We start from the raw sequence: 21,499 nt of genomic DNA on the forward strand, positions 1-21,499 counted from the left end.
ACTCTGCTTCTGACTGGCTAGTAGTCCTTACCTAGCTACTGAGCATGTGTGACTCCCAACAAAGATGGAACAGAAGTGAGAGGTCTCACTCTGTAGCTAAAACAGAGAGCTCAACACACAGGGTGAAAAGAGGAGCTGCAGCAATATGCAGTACAACAAAAATATGGTGTTTTTTGAAAATTAAACCATGTAAACCTATTCTGGTACAACCTCTAAATAAAATTATGAACCTGAAAATGAGCATAATATGAGCACTTTAATATTTATAAGTTGGTGACTTTTGTTACTAAAGCTTGGCAAAAAAGATAGAAGGTTTATTTGGTTAGGGTATGTGGTTACTTTGGCATGGTCCTTTGTCCTAGGCAATGGTATCTTGTAAGCCTGTGTGGGCTGGGCATATTTTATGATTGTTTAATTAATATTTTCTTTATTATTGTGTCATGCATGCAGCATGACACAATAATAAAAAAAAATAATTTATTCATACAGTACAAGATACTGTGAGATTTTAGCTGTACATTTACATGAAAGGTTTACAGTGTGTAATTCCTGATGTTCAACATTACATTAGGCTTTACTAGTTGTTCCTTTTATTAATGCAGAACAAAGATTTGGAATAAATGTGATAACAACTCATTTCTACATACTTTAATGTCGTTTTTTGGATATCTTAGTTGTTGTTATTTTAGCCTATAGTCCAAGATCCTGATAAGATATCTGATAGGCTAAGATCTTGTAAGTAATTTCAAGATCCTGATTGCGTAATTACAAATTAAATAGAAATTCATAATTACAAGACAAGGTGTCTTCCGTACATAGGTTCCTGCTGCTCAGATGATTTAATGTAGACCTATGGTGTTTCATACATTTGCTTTGCCTGTATGTTTGTGTTGTCAATGTAAAACAAAAAAAAGCAAACTACTGGTTATGCAAAAAAAAAAAAAAAAAACACAGACGCTACATTTCCAGATGAAAGCTGCTATCTCCGATCTTCCACACGGGACCTGAACGCAGCATGTGCTCAGACGCTGGAGAGGTTGAACAGCATCAGCAGACAGCAGCAGCATCAGTATTATATGGTCAACTAGCAGCTGGTCTGCGGCTCCGCGCTAACAGGGAAGCTCGATGACAGGTCGGTAACATACCATCACACTCATACAGTGTATGTTGTCTCACTGGGTACGTTTATCTGTGCGTGTGTCTGTGTGTGTGTGTGTGTGTGTGTGTGTGTGTGTGTGTGTGTGTGTGCGCGCGCGCGCGCGCGCGCGTGTGTTGTCATCAGCTTGTTGTGTGTATTGTGCGGCTCCATGGCAGAGCAGCAGCGGCAGTGTTGCAACGCTACAGGTGCACACACACACACACACACACACACACACACACACACACACACACACACACACACACACGCACGCACGGCCTTGTCCTTCACACGAGCACTGTCTCTGCAGACGGAAGGGCATTAGAAGACGCGGGACAGGTGTCCTCTGATTGGATTTCACCGCGCTGCTTCGGTAGATGATGATAGCTAGGACAGCTAGGACACCAACCCGCCTGTTTTTCAAAATGTGTTCTTATTAATGTCATATAACTGTCTACAGTTTGAAGGTTGACTGCTGCCTTTTGTGATCAAATGCAATATGTAAAGGTTGACTCTGGTGGGACTCCAACCCACAACCTTTGAAACACTTCTTTAGAGATTAGCTAGAACTAGAAGTCCAATGCACTATCCATTGCGCTACAGAGCCTCTTTGCTTAATAGTCAGTTTTCACAAAAAACAAAGCCTGAAGGTATTAATTAGGGCCCGAGCACCGACAGCGGTGAAGGCCCTATTGGAACTGAAGGAATTATTATTATGGCAAATGAATTGCCTTTTTGAGGGCCTTAACATACTCAAAAACTCACCAAATTTGGCAGTTGCATCAAGTCTGGTGAAAATGTACGTATTTTAAGGGTTTCGGGAATAGGCGCACAAAACTGGCTCGCTAGCGCCCCCTACAAAGTTAAAAAAATGGAGCTCCTGCAGTACGTAGACTAACGAAACTTGGTACACATATGTTGCATGTCAAGACGTACAAAAAACATCATTGGAGCCATACCCTAAACTCAACAGTCCACCATTTTGAATTGAAAGTTCAAAATTAGTGCGATTTTGGCCATTTCCACACATCGTACTTTAACAAACTCCTCCTAGAGATTTCATCTGATCGACTTCAAATTTGGTCCGTACCATCTTAAGACGTTAAAGATGAAAAGTTATTAAAAGAAAAACATTTTCTTGAACAGGATATCAGCCTTATATGACTAACGTCCTCGCATCCGCTGCCTCTGCACTAACGAAGCAATGACGTTTATATCGATATGGTTTAATGTTGCGTTACGTGACCCATTTCTTCTGTAAAGCCGTGCCTTTGTTTGGATCTCTCCTCCGCGCAGCCCCGCCCCCATTTACTCACGCACGGCCCACCTGCGACATACAGACAGACACAGCGCCGCCGGTCCAAACTGCTGACATTTGTCTACAGTTGTAATTGTTATTAACACAGCTGTATATTGTTAAAGAGGTGGTATTATGCTTTTTGGCTTTTTCCCTTTCCTTAACTGTGTTATATATGTTTTTTTGGGCATGTAATAGGTTTAAAAAGTGGAAAAGCCCAAAGTCCACCCCAAAGGGAGTTTCCATCTCCGCAGAAAATACTGTTCACAAACTGCTCCAAACAGCTCTATTGTAGTGAAGCCTTTTCTTCCGTGACAAGCTGACGTCAGCTCGTAACAGAAGTTATAAAGCTCGCCTAGCTGCTAGGCTCCCCTCCCCCCCACCACCACCACCAAATCAAGCTTGTTTGACTCACAGCGGCCGGAGAGTTGAGAGCGTATTATCATGTCCAGGAGATGCTGTATTCGTCAGTGCACGGGGAAATTTCCTCTTTTTCGTCTTTCAAAAGACGATGAATTGAAGAGTCAGTGGTTACAATTTGTTTTTGGCACTATTCCCCAGGACTACAACCCCAACCTTATTATGTTGTGTTCTGTCCATTTTACGGAGGACTGCTTCCTGAACCGGCAACAGTTCGATTCAGGATTTTCAAACCGATTAGTTCTGAAAGACAGTGCAGTTCCAACTCTGTCTGGCCATCCTGGAGATTCAGAACCACAACCTGTAAGTACGCTATATTTTATAAAACTTTTCAAGTTCATGTTCAAGTGGGCAGTTGAATCTCATGGTTGTAGCTAACCTACAGCTAAAGCTGTAGCTAATGTTGTATCCGGTGTGAAATGGTTTTGCTCATTTTTAACAGATTGTTTTTTTAAATATGGTGATGAGTTGTGTATTTCAAGATGTGAAATATTGCTGTTGTGTGGATGTGTATTTATGAGTAACTTATACCAGCTGCTGTTATGGTGGCAGTGAAATGTAGCCTCGTTACAAAGTTAGCAGAAGCTAACTTTCTAGCTAGCTAGCTATTGCTAACGTTTTGTGTTCAAATGGTTTTGTTCAAAGCTTTTGACCACAATTAACACGTAACACTGCATTAAAATTGGCTATCGCGTTTCGGTCAATACATGTAGAACAGTGTACAAGTGTGCATGTGAAGGTATGTTTAGAACGTTAATGCTACTTTACAAGTTGATTGGTAAGGGCACGAAACCACTGTATGCCTCAGCTAATTTGGTAGTGTTGGCTAACGTTGTTGTGTAAAGTGGTAAACGACACGTGCGTTTAAGTTGCTTTGTTAGGTGGAGACCGTTGTCCATAACCAACAGTATATTTGCTCCCTACTTACACAACCGGGGTTTTGACTAGCAAAAGGATGTCATGTGGTGTGTTCATTTTTTTACATGCTACACGTGCTGTTAGCGTTGCAGATACTGACTCTTTTCATCTGATTAATGTGTTATTACAGAGTACATCACAGCAGCACCTCGAAACCCCACACCTTTCCACGACATTCCATGACATAGGATGCCAGACAGAACCACCACAAAATACAGCAGTCGGTCCCAGTGTTGCCGACTCTTTTCCAAAAGTCGCTAAAAGTCGCTAGATGACGTCATACGCTCATTTGCATATTTGTGATGTCATTACGCAATTATTTGTATAAAGCTTAGTGGTTGTGTCAGCAAGGTAGATAGAAAGAAATAGAACTCTTTAGCCAAATAATCACAAATTCAATGCAGGAATTTATTTTACTTTATAATTATTACTTAGGTAGCCTATCTTTGAAGTAAAAAAAATGAAATTCTACAAAGGGAGGGAAAAAGATCGATAAAGAATTCTCAAAGAAGGCTGGCTTGCCCAGGTCCAGGCCAGCTCAGCGGCGTCTTTCTCCCGTCACATCCCGCTGTCTCTCCTACCTACACCGGCCCCCGCACACCCTGTCCCCCTCCCCTTCTAACTACCTGCACACTGTGCGCAGCGCTGCTGCACATGAGGAGAGAGGGGAGAGGCTGCTCCGCTGCTCCTCAGTCACAGAACAGAAGACTGTTTTGGCAGCTACAGGAGAGAAATACCTTGCTTTTCTACAGAAAGTCGCCAGATTTGTTGCTAGTCGCTTTTTTGAAAAAAAGTCGCTAAGGGGGTCTGAAAAGTCGCTAAATCTAGCGACAAAGTTGCTAAGTTGGCAACACTGGTCGGCACACAGCTGTCCATGGGTACACTGAGGGCTTCCATGAGAAGCAAAGGTAAATAACAAAAGCATCACATGTTTTTGCATTTTTAGTTCACATGCAGTACCTGGAAATGCCTTACAGTGCTGAAAAACCAATATATAATAAACCCACAGAATTTCATTTCATTAAATTTATATATCTATCTATAAAATATCTATTTCATTTTTTATTTTTCTTCATAGGCACCCAGGCAACGGTGCCCTGTGTTAGTGTTTACACTGAGACCACTTCAAGCTCCCCAGAATTCACCCCAATGTCTTCAACACCTATAAGACCCCAACATTACAGACCTGGCAAGAGTAACTGGGTAGGAAAGCTAAAGCAAGAATGTATTCTTTCTGTTTTTTTAAGGTTTGAACTAGGGCTGAACGATTTTTGAAAATAATCTAATTGCGATTTTTTCCCCAAATATTGCGATTACGATTCGATATTCGATAAATTTTTTTAAGCTCTTTGTCTTCTGTATTATTCAACAAAGAATAATATAATAATGTATAGTATGAACACACAATTACACACTAGACAGTTAAATAAGTAAAAATATAGTATATATCTACACACACACACACACACACACACGTGTAATTTTTTACAGTGCACAGAGAGGAGCTGCCTCCAGCCCCTCCCCCTCGTGAAGTTGTGTGCTGCCGTGTGTACTTGTTCAGAGAGGCTATCGTTACGTTAGCTAGTTGCTGGTGTTCTTGCCGTGGGATTATTAAAATGGCTGTAAAAGTTTTAAACTACAACTCAGAGTTGTTTGAATGACAGAAATCAGCTCAAGGTACAGTGTAGCGTTAGCATGCTAGTTGATGCTTTCTCTACGGAGTGCAGACTGATTGCTCTCGCGAGTCATGTGACCAAATCGCAGCCTTTGCGATTAGGAAATCGCGTTTTAACATATCGCGATATTATCGAAAATGCAATTAATCGTTCAGCCCTAGTTTGAACAAGTGTCTACTTATAAGGATGATAAGTACATTGTTTTTGAAAGCTGCCTAAGGGAGCTTTTTCAAAGCTGTCCTGTATGCAAGAGGCAGTGTGACGTTCAGCGACGGAAAATGGGAACGTATGTGTCATTCACACACCTCTGCCCACACTGCAACTATTCAAGACAGTGGCAGAGTCAGCCTGTTGTAGGAAGTACCCCCGTCGGCAACCTACACCTGTCAGCGGCAACGTATTTCACCGGTGCATCCTTCATCCAACTGGAAAAGGTATTGCTATAACTATTTAATATGAAATGGCAATCACTGTACCGTTTTCACAAACGTACCAATTTTACATGTTTTCACAGATATGCAAGGCCATGAATCTTCAGATTTTCCAGTATGACACCTTCAGGAGGCATGCTAGGAGTTTTCTGGAGCCAGCCATAATCCACAAATGGAAGATGGATCAGCAACATCTTTTTCAAAAGTTACTGCATGGAGGAAAGATTGGAGTCAGTGGAGATATGCGAGCTGACTCCCCAGGTAAGACAAAAGTCCCAAAAGTCTGTTCTTAAAAGCATGGTACTTATACATTCAATTTCAGTTGCAAAGCCTTGACATTGTCTTTGTTATATAATCTTCAGGGCACTCAGCACAGTATGGGAGCTACACGCTGATGCACCTAGACAGTAACTGCATTATTGACCTTCAGCTTGTTCAGGTGGGTCCCATGTTTTGGGATTTTTTTTTTGCCTTGCAACATGATGAAAGATGATTCTGTATAGCTTTCAATGTCTCACATTTATATCTATGCATTTTTGTCCCACCACCAGAGCAATGAAGTAGGTGGTAGTTACCACATGGAGAAGGAGGGCCTTAAACGCTGCCTGGATCTACTGGATTCAAACGGTTTGGAGGTGGACTACATTGTCACCGACCGTCATCCACAGATCCAGAAGTATCTGAGGGAGCGCAGCATCACCCACTTCTATGATGTGTGGCACTTTGAAAAAGGTATGTGTTCATCCTTGTTTCTGTCAGTGTGACTCATTGACATACTTTGTGTTTAGTTACTCGTCAAAGAATGTCCTGAATATCAATTTATTGCATATGTACTTTCTGCAAGGTTTGTCAAAGAAACTTGACAAAGTTGCGCAAAACAAGGACTGCGGGGTGCTGAAGAAGTGGCTGCGTAGCATTAAAAACCACGTCTACTGGAGTGCAACATCGTCAACATCAGGGCCAGAGAAGGTAGCCAAGTGGACGTCGATTGTCAACCACATCCAGAACGTGCACTTGCATGAAAACCCTCTTTTCCCTAAGTGCCAACATCCTGATAGAGTGTCAAGGGATCCAAGTAAATGGTTTAAACCAGGTATGTAAAGAAAATGTGATTAAAAGAACTACATTTAAAATGCAAAACCTTTTTTGCTTATAATATTAATAACAAAAAACAACATCACCTCAAATGCCCTTTGTAATGCAATATTATTGCTGTATTTACTGTGTTAACGGGCTGCAATCTTAAAATGTTTTTTCATTTTACTTAAGGGTCAGTGGCGCTCTACAAAGTGGAAAAAATCCTGGTCAATAAGAGGGTTGTCAAAGATGTGGAGAAGCTGAGCCACCACTACCAAACATCATCCCTGGAGGCTTTCCACAATTTGATCCTTCGCTTCTCACCCAAGAATTCCCTTTCATGGGCATGCTTTGCAGGTAATACAATGAATACATTCAGTAAAATCATACACCACAGCTACTGCCGCATGGCTAATATATATAATATCAAAATTGTTTTGTCACTTCAGTTTGCAATTGTATTTTTGTAGGTTGTACCTTGCAGCCATGCACTACAATGAAAATGCAGACCGCGAGCAAGCCACAACATCTGCAGGACAACCCGTATTCAAGGTTGTGTTTCCCAAGTCCAGGAAGGGGGAGGTGACTGCGAGGCCAGTAAAAACAGACCCTACATACAGTAAGTTTTAAACTACTTTTATTTTTATAACAAATAATGTAACATCAATAGTGACACATTGAATATGTACAAGTAGTGTTAACTTTAAAAAAAACAATATATATATATATATATATATATATATATATATATATATATATATATATATATTAAACGTAAAAAAATAAATACTTCAGTGATTATTTATATGCATTAATTCACAGAATATGTGGAAGAACTGATGAGGCTGGTTTTCGAGGCGGTGTTCGAGGACCCAACGCCATTTGTTGAGGTGCTGAAGTCCATCCCCATCCCCAAGGACCTGGCATCGGAACATGAGAGACCCTCAAAGGAGGAAGTGGTTGCCCGCCATGTGTCCCGCTTTGTTCAAGGAACAGTCGGAACCCTACATACTATGCACCCGGATCCAGAAACTGCAGGCGTATCCGGCGTACAATACACGATGGGATTACCACCCTAACAGTCCTTCCCAAGAAGCCCCAGCACCAGTTGACAAAGCCAAGAGAGGCAAGGTGCCTGCAGCGCCTGTATGGACAGGATTGGACAATAGTGAACATCCCTCTTAATTATAGTGTATATCTGTATTTTTTTTTTCTGTATATTTTTATATATATTAAGAGTTATCTATTTATATAACTGTTTTGACATTTGATAAAAATAAAGACATTGTAATTGTGATTTCTTCATTAGGTCTTTGGTTTCTTGGTAAAATCATTTTATGGGACAGTTAATTACATGTTTTAAAACTTACTCTTGTTCTGTTCGACACCTCAAAGGTCCATAGTCTGCTCTGTACATAGTGTAGATGTTCCGCAGGGTGTAGTGGTTCAAACAGGTTGGCTCTAGGTCTGGATGGTAAACCATGCAGGTAGGTGGGACAGGAACCTGTTGCATTCATGTAACAACCTAATAATAAAAATAAGTAATTCATAAAGAATAAATATTACCTGAGGAGGCAACATTACTGCAAAATGCAGATATTGATTGATGAAGCTACATGTATTTGTTAAACTTGTATGTATAGAACAAATGGTGTTGTCAGAGATCATAGAAATTATTGGCCCCTATAATTGATTACAAACAGTTAGATCCAGGAGGTGATTTACAATTATGAAACATTTTTGCACAACGGTAAAAGTAAACATGACAACACATTTGAAAGTAGGCTAATTGTATTTGTACATTTTGTAGTAGGCCTATTTTACAACAGAGGTTAGTCAAAATCATATCCACTTTGCATAACTGTTGTATACTTGTAATTCATTATAATTACCATTTGTGTGTATATATATATATATATATATATATATATATATATATATATATATATATATATATATATATAAACGTTAGATACCCTCCAGGCAGTCAATGGACATAAAGTTGTTACTGTGATAGAGACGGTGCAGCATTAAAACTAAAAGACTTAAATAACTTACCACTCTGAAACATCTTTATTGTTGCTCCAGTCTAGGTTGCGAAGCTGGTTCGGGTTGTTCTACCTCTGTTTCGGGACAGCTGAGCTGAAGCCATGGTTACCGGTAGATAGATGCTAGATCGGGCGGGTTTGTATTGGATCACACTAGCATGCTATCAGGGCCCGCCCTACTCTGCATCTAAGTGGCCAGTTGTCCTTACCTAGCTACTGCGAATGTGTGACTCCAAACAAAGATGGTATAGCAGTAAGATGTCTCACTCTGTAGCTAAAACAGAGAGCTCAACACTCTCTGTTGAAAAAGACTAATAGAGGAGCTGCAGCAATGTGCAGTACAACAAAAATATGGTGTTTTTTGAAAATGAAACCATGTAAACCTATTCTGATACAACCTCTAAATACAATTATGAACCTGAAAATGAGCATAATATCACCTCTTTAAGTATGAGAGGGAAACCTGTATTGGTACCAGTGTTTCCGCTGGTAACTCTCTGTTATTGCGGCCGCCACGGCGAAAAACACAGAAGAAGTTATTAAATGGAACTAACTTCAGTTCGTAGATAGCCTAATAGCGTGTGAGACGGAGCCTGCTGGACCTGGGCGAGAGATGTGACCCATGGCCACATTATCATAGTTCATAAAAATGCAGCGCAGCCAGGGACGATACAGACATTTCATACACAAGATGTGTGTAACGCCACTGACCCGCCAAAGCGCATTCGACCCGTGCTGGACGGTACTCTGTGAGTAGCATACGCTTCAGTCCATCGTACTCCCCTTCTCTCCCCCTCTCTGTTCCTATATGAGCTACTGGGCTATCCGGGTCTGTTATTGTTGTTGAAAACAAGTGAAGGAGCTTTCTCAGAGATATATTTTTTTAAATATATCCCAGGCTATTTATTTCAGATAATTTACATGTGTTGCAGCTGTATATTTTCAAATTGGGCAGGAAATCCTGTCTTTGCATTTTATTTTAATCATATCTGTTTTAATAAAAGAGCTTGTGAAAAGTGGCTTTGACTTAAAACTGAACATTTAGCCCACTTTGTAAAAATATATATATATTAGAGATAGAGATATATATTGTGTATCGCCATTCAGCCGAAAAATACAGAGATATGATTTTTAGTCCTGGACTAGTGGAAGATCTGATAAGAAACAGTGTGGGGGGGGGGGGGGGTTTTGAGTGTGGGGGGGGGGAGAATTTTGATGCTAGGGAGTGTGGCCAGCTGGTTTAGCCAAGGCCAAAGGGGAAGAAGGCCAAATTACAGGTGTTGGCCGTCTGAGGGGCATTTGACAGCAAGGGGGGACCGCTATAAGACTTTGACATTAGGAATTCTATACAGTATAATTGTGCTTCAAATGAAAAAAAATGTACCAACTACTTACTCTTGTTTAAAATAATTGACATACTATATATATGAATGTATATGGAGTGTGATAAAAAGATGACCTTGAAATTGTGGCGTTAATGGCGACGCGAGGAAAAATTTGGGTGCACCTAAATTTTGTGCTGGTGCACCTAAATAAAAGAAGTTAGGCGCACCAGTGCGACCAAGGCAAAAAGTTAGTCTGGAGCCCTGGCTAGAACTAGAAGTCCAACAACCACAATATGCCATTAGATATTAAGGAAACATGCTGAGTTGAAATACTATGTAAGTTGCTGGCTTTTGTGATCAAATGCAATATTTAAAGGTCAACTCTGTGGGACTCAAACCCACAACCTTTGAATCACATCTTTAGAAATTAGCCAGACCTAGAAGTCCAATGCGCTAACCATTTCGCCACAGAGCCTCTGGGAGTAATATACAACTGTCACAAAAAAACATGAAGGTATTAATTCAACATGTAATACTTTCATTATCACTGCTTTCTTAGTTCAGCTCTAAGGTTTAAAGGACCAATATGTAATATATGTACTGTAGGCTATTAAATAGAAAAAAAATACCCAATATGTCATTAGATATTAACGAAACATTCTAAGTTGAAATACTACTGCAAGCAGTTATGACGGGGCCCAAGCCACCCACGCCAGTCCCCCCCCCCGACGCCCCGGGGGGCGCGTGAAAGCGGAACCCAAAGCCTGGCGGCGGGGAGGCAAACATCGGTAAATATCAAGAGGTCTGAGCTGCGACGCCTGCGGTACGTCGCCGTTGCAAACGTAGCGGTTAACAGTTCACCTCCATGCATATACAGACCACCTTTAACAATTCTCTACAATAAACAAACTTCTTAACCCCCCTGACCACGGGGACAGCAGAGAGAAATGAGAGTGACTGAGAGGGTGGAGGGGGGAGGCAGGTGTGGTGGTTGAAGGAGCAGGGGAGGTGGTCAAGTTGTTGCAAACGGCGTCATAGACGCCGATTTATGTTTTCCTCCGTGGGTGCTTCGTGGGAAATTAAGAATCAATGACTCCAACATAACCAATCACACTATGACAGACTCTCCACTTAGCACCAACTGCAATGTTTAATTGCACGGTATCGGCTCCTATGAATGGTGTTGATTTTTGATTGAAAAAGTGAGAGAAAAGAGTTGCCTTTGTCCACTGAAGGTTGTAGAAACTTTGTCAAGTGGGTTACGAAGTTTGTTTATTGTAAAAAACCAGGGGAGCACACAAAAGCAAAAACCAAAACGTAACGGTAGGAGGGAAACATCAGTAAATATTGAGAAGTGTGAGCTGCAAGGTCTGTGGTACATTTCCATTGCAAATATCCCATTAACATAGATTGAGTAAAAGGGCCAAAACTCGTCTACGTCGATTATAGCGCCCCCTAATGTCCGATCTTCGCCAAATTTGATAGAGCGCCTCAGAGCGGCATGCCGAACGAGCACCACAAGTTTCGTGTTGATTGCATTTACTGTGAGAGATATTGTAATTGCAAATTTCCCATTTAAATGCATTGAGTTATTGGCCAAAACAAATAAACGTTGCTTATAGCGCCCCCTAAGGCCGGTTACACACTGGAAGCGTCTTGCGAGCGTTTTCAGCCGCGTGGCGTGTCCGTTTATATTTCGGCTTCCATGTTAACAGGTTAGAGCTTACACACTGCCTGCCTTAGACGCGTGCCTGCTAGAAATAGAACCGACGCCTATTTTTCACGCGAGATGCGAGCGTGTTGGAGACGCCTCCAACACGCTCCATGCAAAATAGAATTGGAAAATATGTTTATATGTCATTTAGACACGAATGCATATTAATAAATGACATCTTGATGTTTGAAAGTCTCTAGGTTTTGACATCAATGTAGATATAAATGTAATTAAAGCTGCAAGTAGCGATGGACGGGCCCTCGCGCCTCGGCGCGTCGGGGTTACCGGCGGACGCCGCTCCTTGTGACCGTGCATTTGCGCGGCACTCAGACGCCGCAAATCGTCATCAATGAAAAGGGAACTCCCTGCCTAGTGCAACAATACCTCACACAAGACTCTACGTCATACAGTTAATTTGCTGTGAAAAGGGGCGTGGCTAAATTATAGGGGGCGGGTCAACCCATCACCAATTAAAAAGGAAGTCTCTGCTGAGTTCAATGATACCTCACACAAGGGTCTACCTTAATCGGTTCAAATGTTATGAAAGGGGGCGTGGCTTAAGCATAGGGGGCGGGCCAAAACATCACCAATGAAGAAGGAACTCTGCTGAGTTCATTGATACCTCATACAATGGTCAACCTTAAATCGTTCAAATGTTATGAAAGGGGGCGTGGCTTAGCCATAGGGGGCGGGCCAAACCATCACCAATGAAGAAGCAACTCTCTGCTGAGTTCAATGACACCTCACACAAGACTCTACCTTAAACGGTACAAATGTTATGAAAGGGGGCGTGGCCTGAGTAAGTGGGCGTGGTTATATTATAGGGGCCGGCTCATTATCACATGTAGACCACACATTCTAAGTTTCATGTAAATTGGATGATGTTTGTCATATAAGGCGCATTTCCTGTTGCCAGCGGGGGGCGCTATGACCAAAAGTCAATTTTGGCCTGTAGGTGTCCTCAGGCCTGGACCCTTGTCAATCGTGAGAATTTTCGTGCAGATACGACAACGTACACTCAAGTTACAACAACTTCTTTGTTCATCCCTAAACACTCAAAATGGCCGGCACGCCACGCCCACACCGTCTGACGAAAAGTTTTTCTTTTAATAACTTTTCATCTTTAAGGTGTTGGGATGATAGAGACCAAGTTTGAAGTACATCGGATGAAATCTCTAGGAGGAGTTCGTTAAAGTATAGCACCTTGACTTTTAGGCCTACTTCCTGTTGCCACTAGGGGGCGCTATGACTTTAAGTAAATATCGGCCTTTATTTGTCCTCAGGGTTGGACTCTTATGAATCCTGAAAAGTTTCGAGCCAATCGGACAATGTACACTCGAGTTACACCCACTTCCTGTTTCGGCGGCGAAACGCACAAAATGGCCGCCACGCCACGGCCATGCCCTATGACGAAAAGTTTTTCTTTTAACAACTTTTCATCTTTAATGTCTTAAGATGGCACAGACCGAATTTGAAGTTGATCGGATGAAATCTCTAGGAGGAGTTCGTTAAAGTACGACATGTGGAAATGGCCAAAATCGCACTAATTTCGAACATTGAAATCAAAATGGCGGACTTCCTGTTGGGCTTAGGGTATGGCTTCAATGACATTTTTTGTACATCTTGACATGATACATATGTGTACCAAGTTTCGTGAGTCTACGTTAAACGCACTGCAGGGGCTCAATTTTCTTAACATTGTAGGGGGCGCTAGCGAGCCATTTTTGCGCGCCTATTCCCGAAACCCTTAAAATACGTAAATTTTCACGAGACTTGATGCGACCGCCAAATTTGGTGAGTTGTTGAATATGTTAAGCCCCTCAAAAAGCCAATTCATTTGCCGGGAAAATAATAATAATAATAATAATTAAAGCTGCAAGCAGCGATGGACGGGCCCTCGCTCCTCTGCGCGCGTCGGGGTCACCGGCGGTCGCCGCTCCTTGCGACCGTGCATTTGCGCGGCACTCAGACACCGCAAATCGTCACCAATGAAAAGGGAACTCCCTGCTGCGTTCAATGATACCTCACACAAGACTCTACCTTAGATGGGTCAGCATTTATGAAAGGGGGCATGGCTTGAACATAGGGGGCGGGCCAAACCATCACCAATGAAGAAGTAACTCTCTGCTGAGTTCATTGATACCTCACACAATGGTCAACCTTAAATCGTTCAAATGTTATGAAAGGGGGCGTGGCTTAAGCATAGGGGGCGGGCCAAACCACCAATGAAGAAGCAACTCTCTGCTGAGTTCAATGACACCTCACACAAGACCCTACCTTAAACGGTTCAAATGTTATGGAAGGGGGCGTGGCTTAAGCATAGGGGGCGGGCCAAACCATCACCAATGAAGAAGCAACTCTCTGCTGAGTTCAATGACACCTCACACAAGACTCTTCCTTAAATGGGTCACCAGTTATAAAAAGGGGCGTGGCTAAATTATAGGGGCCGGGTCAACCCATCACCAATTAAAAAGGAAGTCTCTGCTGAGTTCAAGGATACCTCACACAAGGGTCTACCTTAATCGGTTCAAATGTTATGAATGAGAGCGTGGCTTAGCCATAGGGGGCGGGCCAAACCATCACCAATGAAGAAGCAACTCTGCTGAGTTCACTGATACCTCACACAATGGTCAACCTTAAATCGTTCAAATGTTATGAAAGGGGGCGTGGCTTAAGCATAGGGGGCGGGCCAAACCATCACCAATGAAGAAGGAACTCTCTGCTGATTTCATTGATACCTCACACAAGACCCTACCTTAAACGGTTCAAATGTTATGAAATGGGGCGTGGCTTAAGCATAGGGGGCGGGCCAAACGATCACCAATGAAGAAGGAACTCTCTGCTGAGTTCAATGACACCTCACACAAGACTCTACCTTAGATGGATAAGCATTCATGAAAGGGGGCGTGGCTTAAGCATAGGGGGCGGGCCAAACCATCACCAATGAAGAAGCAACTCTCTGCTGAGTTCAATGACACCTCACACAAGACTCTACCTTAAACGGTACAAATGTTATGAAAGGGGGCGTGGCCTGAGTAAGTGGGCGTGGTTATATTATAGGGGCCGGCTCATTATCACATGTAGACCACACATTCTAAGTTTCATGTAAATTGGATGATGTTTGTCATATAAGGCGCATTTCCTGTTGCCAGGGGGGGGCGCTATGACCAAAAGTCAATTTTGGCCTGTTATAGGGGCCGTCTCATTATCACATGTAGACCACACATTCTAAGTTTCATGTAAATTGGATGATGTTTGTCATATAAGGCGCATTTCCTGTTGCCAGCGGGGGGCGCTATGACCAAAAGTCAAATATGGCCTGTAGGTGTCCTCAGGCCTGGACCCTTATCAATCGTGAGAATTTTCGGGCAGATACGACAACGTACACTCAAGTTACAACAATTTATTTGTTCATCGCTCAACACTCAAAATGGCCGGCACGCCACGCCCACACCGTCAGACGAAAAGTTTTTCTTTTAATAACTTTTCATCTTTAAGGTGTTGGGATGATAGAGACCAAGTTTGAAGTACATCGGATGAAATCTCTAGGAGGAGTTCGTTAAAGTATAGCACCTTGACTTTTAGGCCTACTTCCTGTTGCCACTAGGGGGCGCTATGACTTTAAGTAAATATCGGCCTTTATTTGTCCTCAGGGTTGGACTCTTATGAATCCTGAAAAGTTTCGAGCCAATCGGACAATGTACACTCAAGTTACACCCACTTCCTGTTTCGGCGGCGAAACGTACAAAATGGCCGCCCCGCCACGGCCATGCCCTATGACGAAAAGTTTTTCTTTTAACAACTTTTCATCTTTAATGTCTTAAGATGGTACAGACCGAATTTGAAGTTGATCGGATGAAATCTCTAGGAGGAGTTCGTTAAAGTACGAAATGTGGAAATGGCCAAAATCGCACTAATTTCAAACTTTGAAATCAAAATGGCGGACTTCCTGTTGGGCTTAGGGTATGGCTTCAATGACTTTTTTTGTACATCTTGACATGATACATATGTTTACCAAGTTTTGTGAGTCTACGTTAAACGCACTGCAGGGGCTCAATTTCTTTAACATTGTAGGGGGCGCTAGCGAGCCATTTTTGTGCGCCTATTCCCGAAACCCTTAAAATACGTAAATTTTCACCAGACTTGATGCGACTGCCAAATTTGGTGAGTTTTTGAATATGTTAAGCCCCTCAAAAAGCCAATTCATTTACCAGGAAAATAATAATAATAATAATAATTCCTTCAGTTTCAATAGGGCCTTCACCGCTGTCGGCGCTCGGGCCCTAATAATAATAATTCCTTCAGTTTCAATAGGGCCTTCGCCGCTGTCGGCGCTCGGGCCCTAATAATAATAAAAATAATAATTCCTTCAGTTTCAATAGGGCCTTCGCCGCTGTCGGCGCTCGGGCCCTAATAATTCCTTCAGTTTCAATAGGGCCTTCGCCGCTGTCGGCGCTCGGGCCCTAATAATTCCTTCAGTTTCAAGAGGGCCTTCGCCGCTGTCGGCGCTCGGGCCCTAATAATAATAATAATTCCTTCAGTTTCAATAGGGCCTTCGCCGCTGTCGGCGCTCGGGCCCTAATAAAAAATTTCAGAGAAAAGATTTTCAAATATAGCACCTGTCATACAGAACGATACAGTCAATACTGCCGACGTTGTCTTACTTTAATCAAATCAGTAGGCTATATATTTATTTTAAGTTTAACAACTCTCTCCATACGTTGAACACGCCTATAAAGGGTAGAATAGGCTACAATAACAACGTAGTGTGTGTTCTGAGTGACGGTCCAGCTACACAAAGTTGTTATAAATAGACAGCCCACTTACCCAATTTTCAGAGTTTGAATGTGTCGGCGCTACGTCCCGAGATCAGCCCTCCCTGTACCTAGCAGCAGGAGCAGCGCCGCATCACACACGCTTCTGGTGTGTAGGACACAGAAAAATCCACGCAGCGGCCACGCTTCTGAGACGCAACAGAAACGCCACGCTCGCACGACGCATCCAGTGTGTAACCGGCCTAAAGGCCGATCTTCGCCAAATTTGGTACAGAGCATTGTAGTGGGATGTTGAACAATGATCTCAAGTTCTTTGCTGATAACATTTAATTTGGCCGAGATATGATATGATACGTGTGTGGTAGCTAGCTATGAAAATTTGTTTGGTCGTCAAATGCGCATACTTTAACGTAGCAAAATTCCATGAGTAACTTTTGGTCACGTCCATCTGGAGATGCTACCTACTAGGTTTCGTGCTGATCCGTCGCACGGCCTAGGACGAGTTCGAAAAAGTTGGTTTTGCGCATTGCGCGATATTGCGAAAAAGATTTTAAGCAGAAATGGGCGTGGCCTATATCATGTGATTCAGCTTGATTCAAGGAACACGTGGATGTAAGGATTTCTAATGTGCGATGTGTAATGTGGGAGTTAAAGGCAAAAAAACATAATAGTGCCACCTAGTGGTCCACATGTGTAATTTTGGGTAGGTGTGGTCCATGACCCATTGTCCATCTACCCTGTTCACATTAGTGTAAGTGGTGAATCTAGACTTGGGTCCCATAGGCCACGCCCACTTTGACCCCTCAGTACTCCACTCTAGAGATGGCCTTAGGAGTGTCCCCAGATGGTACCCATCAAATTTTGTAAAAATCGGATCATCGGAACCGTTCATCAGATATAAACTTTTTGTACTTGTAGCGCCCCCTAGTGACCAATTTTCAGGTTAGGCCTGCCCCGGCCGCTAGCTCGTCGCTCGGCCAGTCATGCTCAGAGACCCCGCTGTAAGCTGGAGGTCTCTCAGACCGCTCTCGTAAATAAGAGGCTTTTATTTTGCCGTTGACGGTTTGTTTGTTTAAATATCACAACACATGTCCATCATAAGATTAACGGGAACCTGTGGTTAACTGTCTTTTCGGAGTTAAACTCCACAAGCGTGTCCTGCGGGCTTGACAAAACTCGCAGGCCAGCCGTCACTCACACACACAGTCACACACACACACACACACACACACACACACACACACACACACACACACACACACACACACATACACGGTGGGGAGAGAGAGATACCCGTTTCTCTTCAGGAGACTTGTTTAAATTATGAAAAATATGCTATATATATTAGATTTAGTATTTAGTTCATACCTTTTTTGGTGTATTTGTTTTCTGATTTTAACGTTATAGACTTATAGCCACTTGGCCAGTGCGAATGCAAATGGAAACTACGTTCCTGTAACTACTTGGTCGGAAAATATATATACAACTGTCACAAAAAAGCATGAAGGTATTAATTCAACATGTAATACTTTCATTATCACTGCTTTCTTAGTTCAGCTCTAAGGTTTAAAGGACCAATATGTAATATATTTACTGTAGGCTTTTAAATAAAAAAAATGACCCAATATGTCATCAGATATTAAGGAAACATGATAAAGTTAAATACTATCTAAGCAGCTGCATTTTGTGATCAATTGCAGATATTAGGGAAACATGATTTAACCAATTGCAATTACTTTAAAATGTTTTCACTGTAAACATTAGCACAAGCAGAGGTGAACACTAGTGGTTCAAATCTGTGCGGCAGAGGCCGAGACTAGTGAGGGTGAAATTCAGAAAACACTGGATCCTACATTTCCCATAATGCAGCCAAAGGCATCTTTTCATTAGTCCCTCCATGGATGGTAAACATCAACAGCTTTCAAACTCCACACCTCCAGTTTCTGTTTTTAAATGTGTAGTCTCCCAGCTCAAGCTCAAGCTGAGATAACCCAAATGACATCACTATGACATCATCCCTGACTAACCGTGCGTTCATGGACATCGGAAAAACGTTTTTCCGAGTGAAAACGTCATCATTCACGTCCCTTCCTGTCGGAATCAGAGGTGGGAAACTCGGGCCAGATTTTGCTAACCGAGTTTCCCAGTTGGTGACGCGTTGTTGACAACTGATGTTTGACGTAGGCGACTTTGGTTCACTGAACATATTTCAATGACAATAAACGTATTTATTGTGGACAAACGGCTCTGCTGAGAAACATACACAGGCATAACATGTTTCAAATTATTCATAAATAGGCCTATGTATAAAAACACATTATCCATGTCCTTTCCTGTTTGTTGTCCTGCAGATAACACAAACACCTGACGATGTGCTGTTTGTATGCTCGCATAAGAAAACAGCAGCAAATTATTGTGGCCTCCATGTTTTCACCACCTGATGCTCTAGGCTACGCCCAACAGTTGGTGGCAGTCATGCAACAAGTTGTTATGCCAAACACCAATATAACAGAAGAAGAAGAACACGCATCCCGACCATCCTAACCACGTGAACACTGGTAGTCGGAAAAACAACATAATCACGGGGGCGGTCCCTGTTATTCCGAGGTGGCATGAATGCGCCATTAGTCTCGCTTTGCCAGACCTATCTCCACAGCACACGCTGTGGAGTAAGGTCTGGGCTGGCTACATCACAGATACATTCTGGGATAGGAGAAAAAAACGGTTCGGGGTTGTTTGCATTTCTTTAAACCAATCACAATCGTCTTTGGCGGGGCTAAACTCCGGACGCAGCGACGGTGGCTCTGCAAAATAGTCTTGGGAAGGAACTTGTTTTGGTGGAAAATTTGCACCCTGCAAAAGAAAACTCCACATACAATATTAAATAAAGTTAATTGTTCACACAATACAGTACATTAAGCTATTTATTTAGATGGATACATGGTTAAACCTCATTAGCTCTTACCAGTGTATCTCCGTGTGTACTTCCTCCACAGCAATCCCACCAATCAGTTGCAAAACGTCCCAGTTAGAGAGGAAATGCCCTAAACATATTAGTTGTACATTTTTACAATCATTCCCCAAAAGAACCAAGCAGGGCTGCCTTTTTGAACAGTCCTAATTTTCTTCAAGACTTGCCGTTTTCAGCATGTATCTTGCTATTTTGTTTTTTCGAGAACGGCAACGCACAGAGAGCGAAAGGTGAGGGGCAAAGGGTTTATCCTGGAAATAGTTCCATTGACTGTTCTACCTGTCTATATGCGGGATGCCAAGAATAAATGCCCAACAAAACCAATCGTTGAATGGTCCTTTATTTATGCCCATCGTTTCCTTTCCCTCTTACCTCCCTTAGACCCACTGAAATCCTCCTAAGCAGAAAACAGGGGGAAGAAGAAGTGACAGGGAGGAAGGATGGACTCCATCTCTATGCTGGGTGGCAGCAGGAGCCCTGTGTTCCTCACAGCCCCGTCCTCCCACCACCTCCGACACGCGCAGGCCTGTTTCCTGCCCAATGGCGCCAAGAGCGGAGTTGGAGACACAGGAACAGCCTGTCTGCCTGCCCAGCCCGCAGTTGCCATCCTGGGCTCAGGTGACTTCTCCAAGTGCTTGACCACCCGCCTTCTGCGCTGTGGCTTCCATGTTGTGGTCGGCAGCCGCCATCCCAAACTGGCAGCCCAGTCGTTTCCTCATGTGGTGGATGTGACCCATCATGAAGACGCTGTGGGGAAAGCCAGCATTGTGTTCCTGGCGATCCGCCGTGAGCACTACTCTGTCCTTTGGGACCTCAAGCATCTACTGGAAGGTAGCTAACAACACACACACACACACACACACACACACAGACTGAGAACCAAGGGCGTAGGTTTAGTTTCAACATTTGTGGGGTACATTGGGGTCCTCCACAAAAAAAAATGTGAGCGTCAAACACTTTCCTGCATTCTTGTGAATTTTTATGCAACAATTTATGTTGCAAATGTCTTTATTTGGGTAAAGGAAATTATTATTCTTCTGTGTTGTTCAAAACTTTCTGCAAATTCAAAACATCACCACGTGTTTCGGGATGTTTATTTAGGAATCATGTACTGTACATCTCAACAACACATCAGTTAGAGAATGAGACCTTGTTAATGTCAGAAGCTATCTTTATTTTGCACGCTTCTGTTGTGTTCTTTAACTCCCCGATGTTGCAAAGTAGACAGTTCCTGTTTTCTGTACATGTTTTGAGCCCCCTGAAGTTATTTTTTACCTCTTTTGGGGAGTGGGTTGTCTTTCATATTTCATGAGGGGGACAAATCTACCTCTTCTAAATATTGGCGGGGACATAGCCCCTGCATCCCCCCCGAAGTCTACACCTATGCTGAGAACACTCACTAAGGAGACTATCTCAACCCTTCTTTTTCACTTTTATACTGGTATACAAGTGATGACAAATGCATTCCATAACAAAACAGGAAAACAATGGATGACTGAAGGAAAGATAGGTAGGTTTATGTGTGTAAAAGGGTAAAAAATTATGAGTCTTTTAAAAGGAAGACACAATGTAGTCCAACAGGCTAGTAGGCTGGTGAGCTCCTTGATAACAGTGAACCATGGCCTACACTATGAGTTTGCTCTATATTACGGGAAAGCTTCTGATCTTTTAAAGTCTATCTTACGGTAAAACCCATATGCCATATGTAC

General features: G+C 42.6%; 2 protein-coding genes across 2 annotated transcripts in view; both read left to right on the top strand.

The window, feature by feature from the left end:
- Positions 1-960: 960 nt before the first annotated feature.
- steap2 (STEAP family member 2, metalloreductase) overlaps positions 961-21,499 on the top strand; it is a 40,233-nt gene continuing 19,694 nt past the window's right edge. The window contains exons 1-2 of the mRNA XM_031307793.2: positions 961-1,132; positions 20,172-20,621. Coding sequence (XP_031163653.1) covers positions 20,231-20,621 — 391 coding nt within the window. The 5' untranslated portion in view covers positions 961-1,132; positions 20,172-20,230. The remainder of the gene's footprint in view (positions 1,133-20,171; positions 20,622-21,499) is intronic.
- On the top strand, positions 5,625-6,981 carry LOC116055784. Its single transcript, XM_031307809.2, has 5 exons — positions 5,625-5,883; positions 5,964-6,141; positions 6,243-6,319; positions 6,432-6,612; positions 6,725-6,981. The coding sequence occupies exons 1-5, from the start codon at positions 5,728-5,730 to the stop codon at positions 6,979-6,981; spliced, it is 849 nt and encodes a 282-aa protein (XP_031163669.2). The 5' UTR covers positions 5,625-5,727.

The sequence above is a fragment of the Sander lucioperca genome, chromosome 23, assembly GCF_008315115.2.
Source record: "Sander lucioperca isolate FBNREF2018 chromosome 23, SLUC_FBN_1.2, whole genome shotgun sequence".
Classification (NCBI taxonomy): domain Eukaryota; kingdom Metazoa; phylum Chordata; class Actinopteri; order Perciformes; family Percidae; genus Sander; species Sander lucioperca.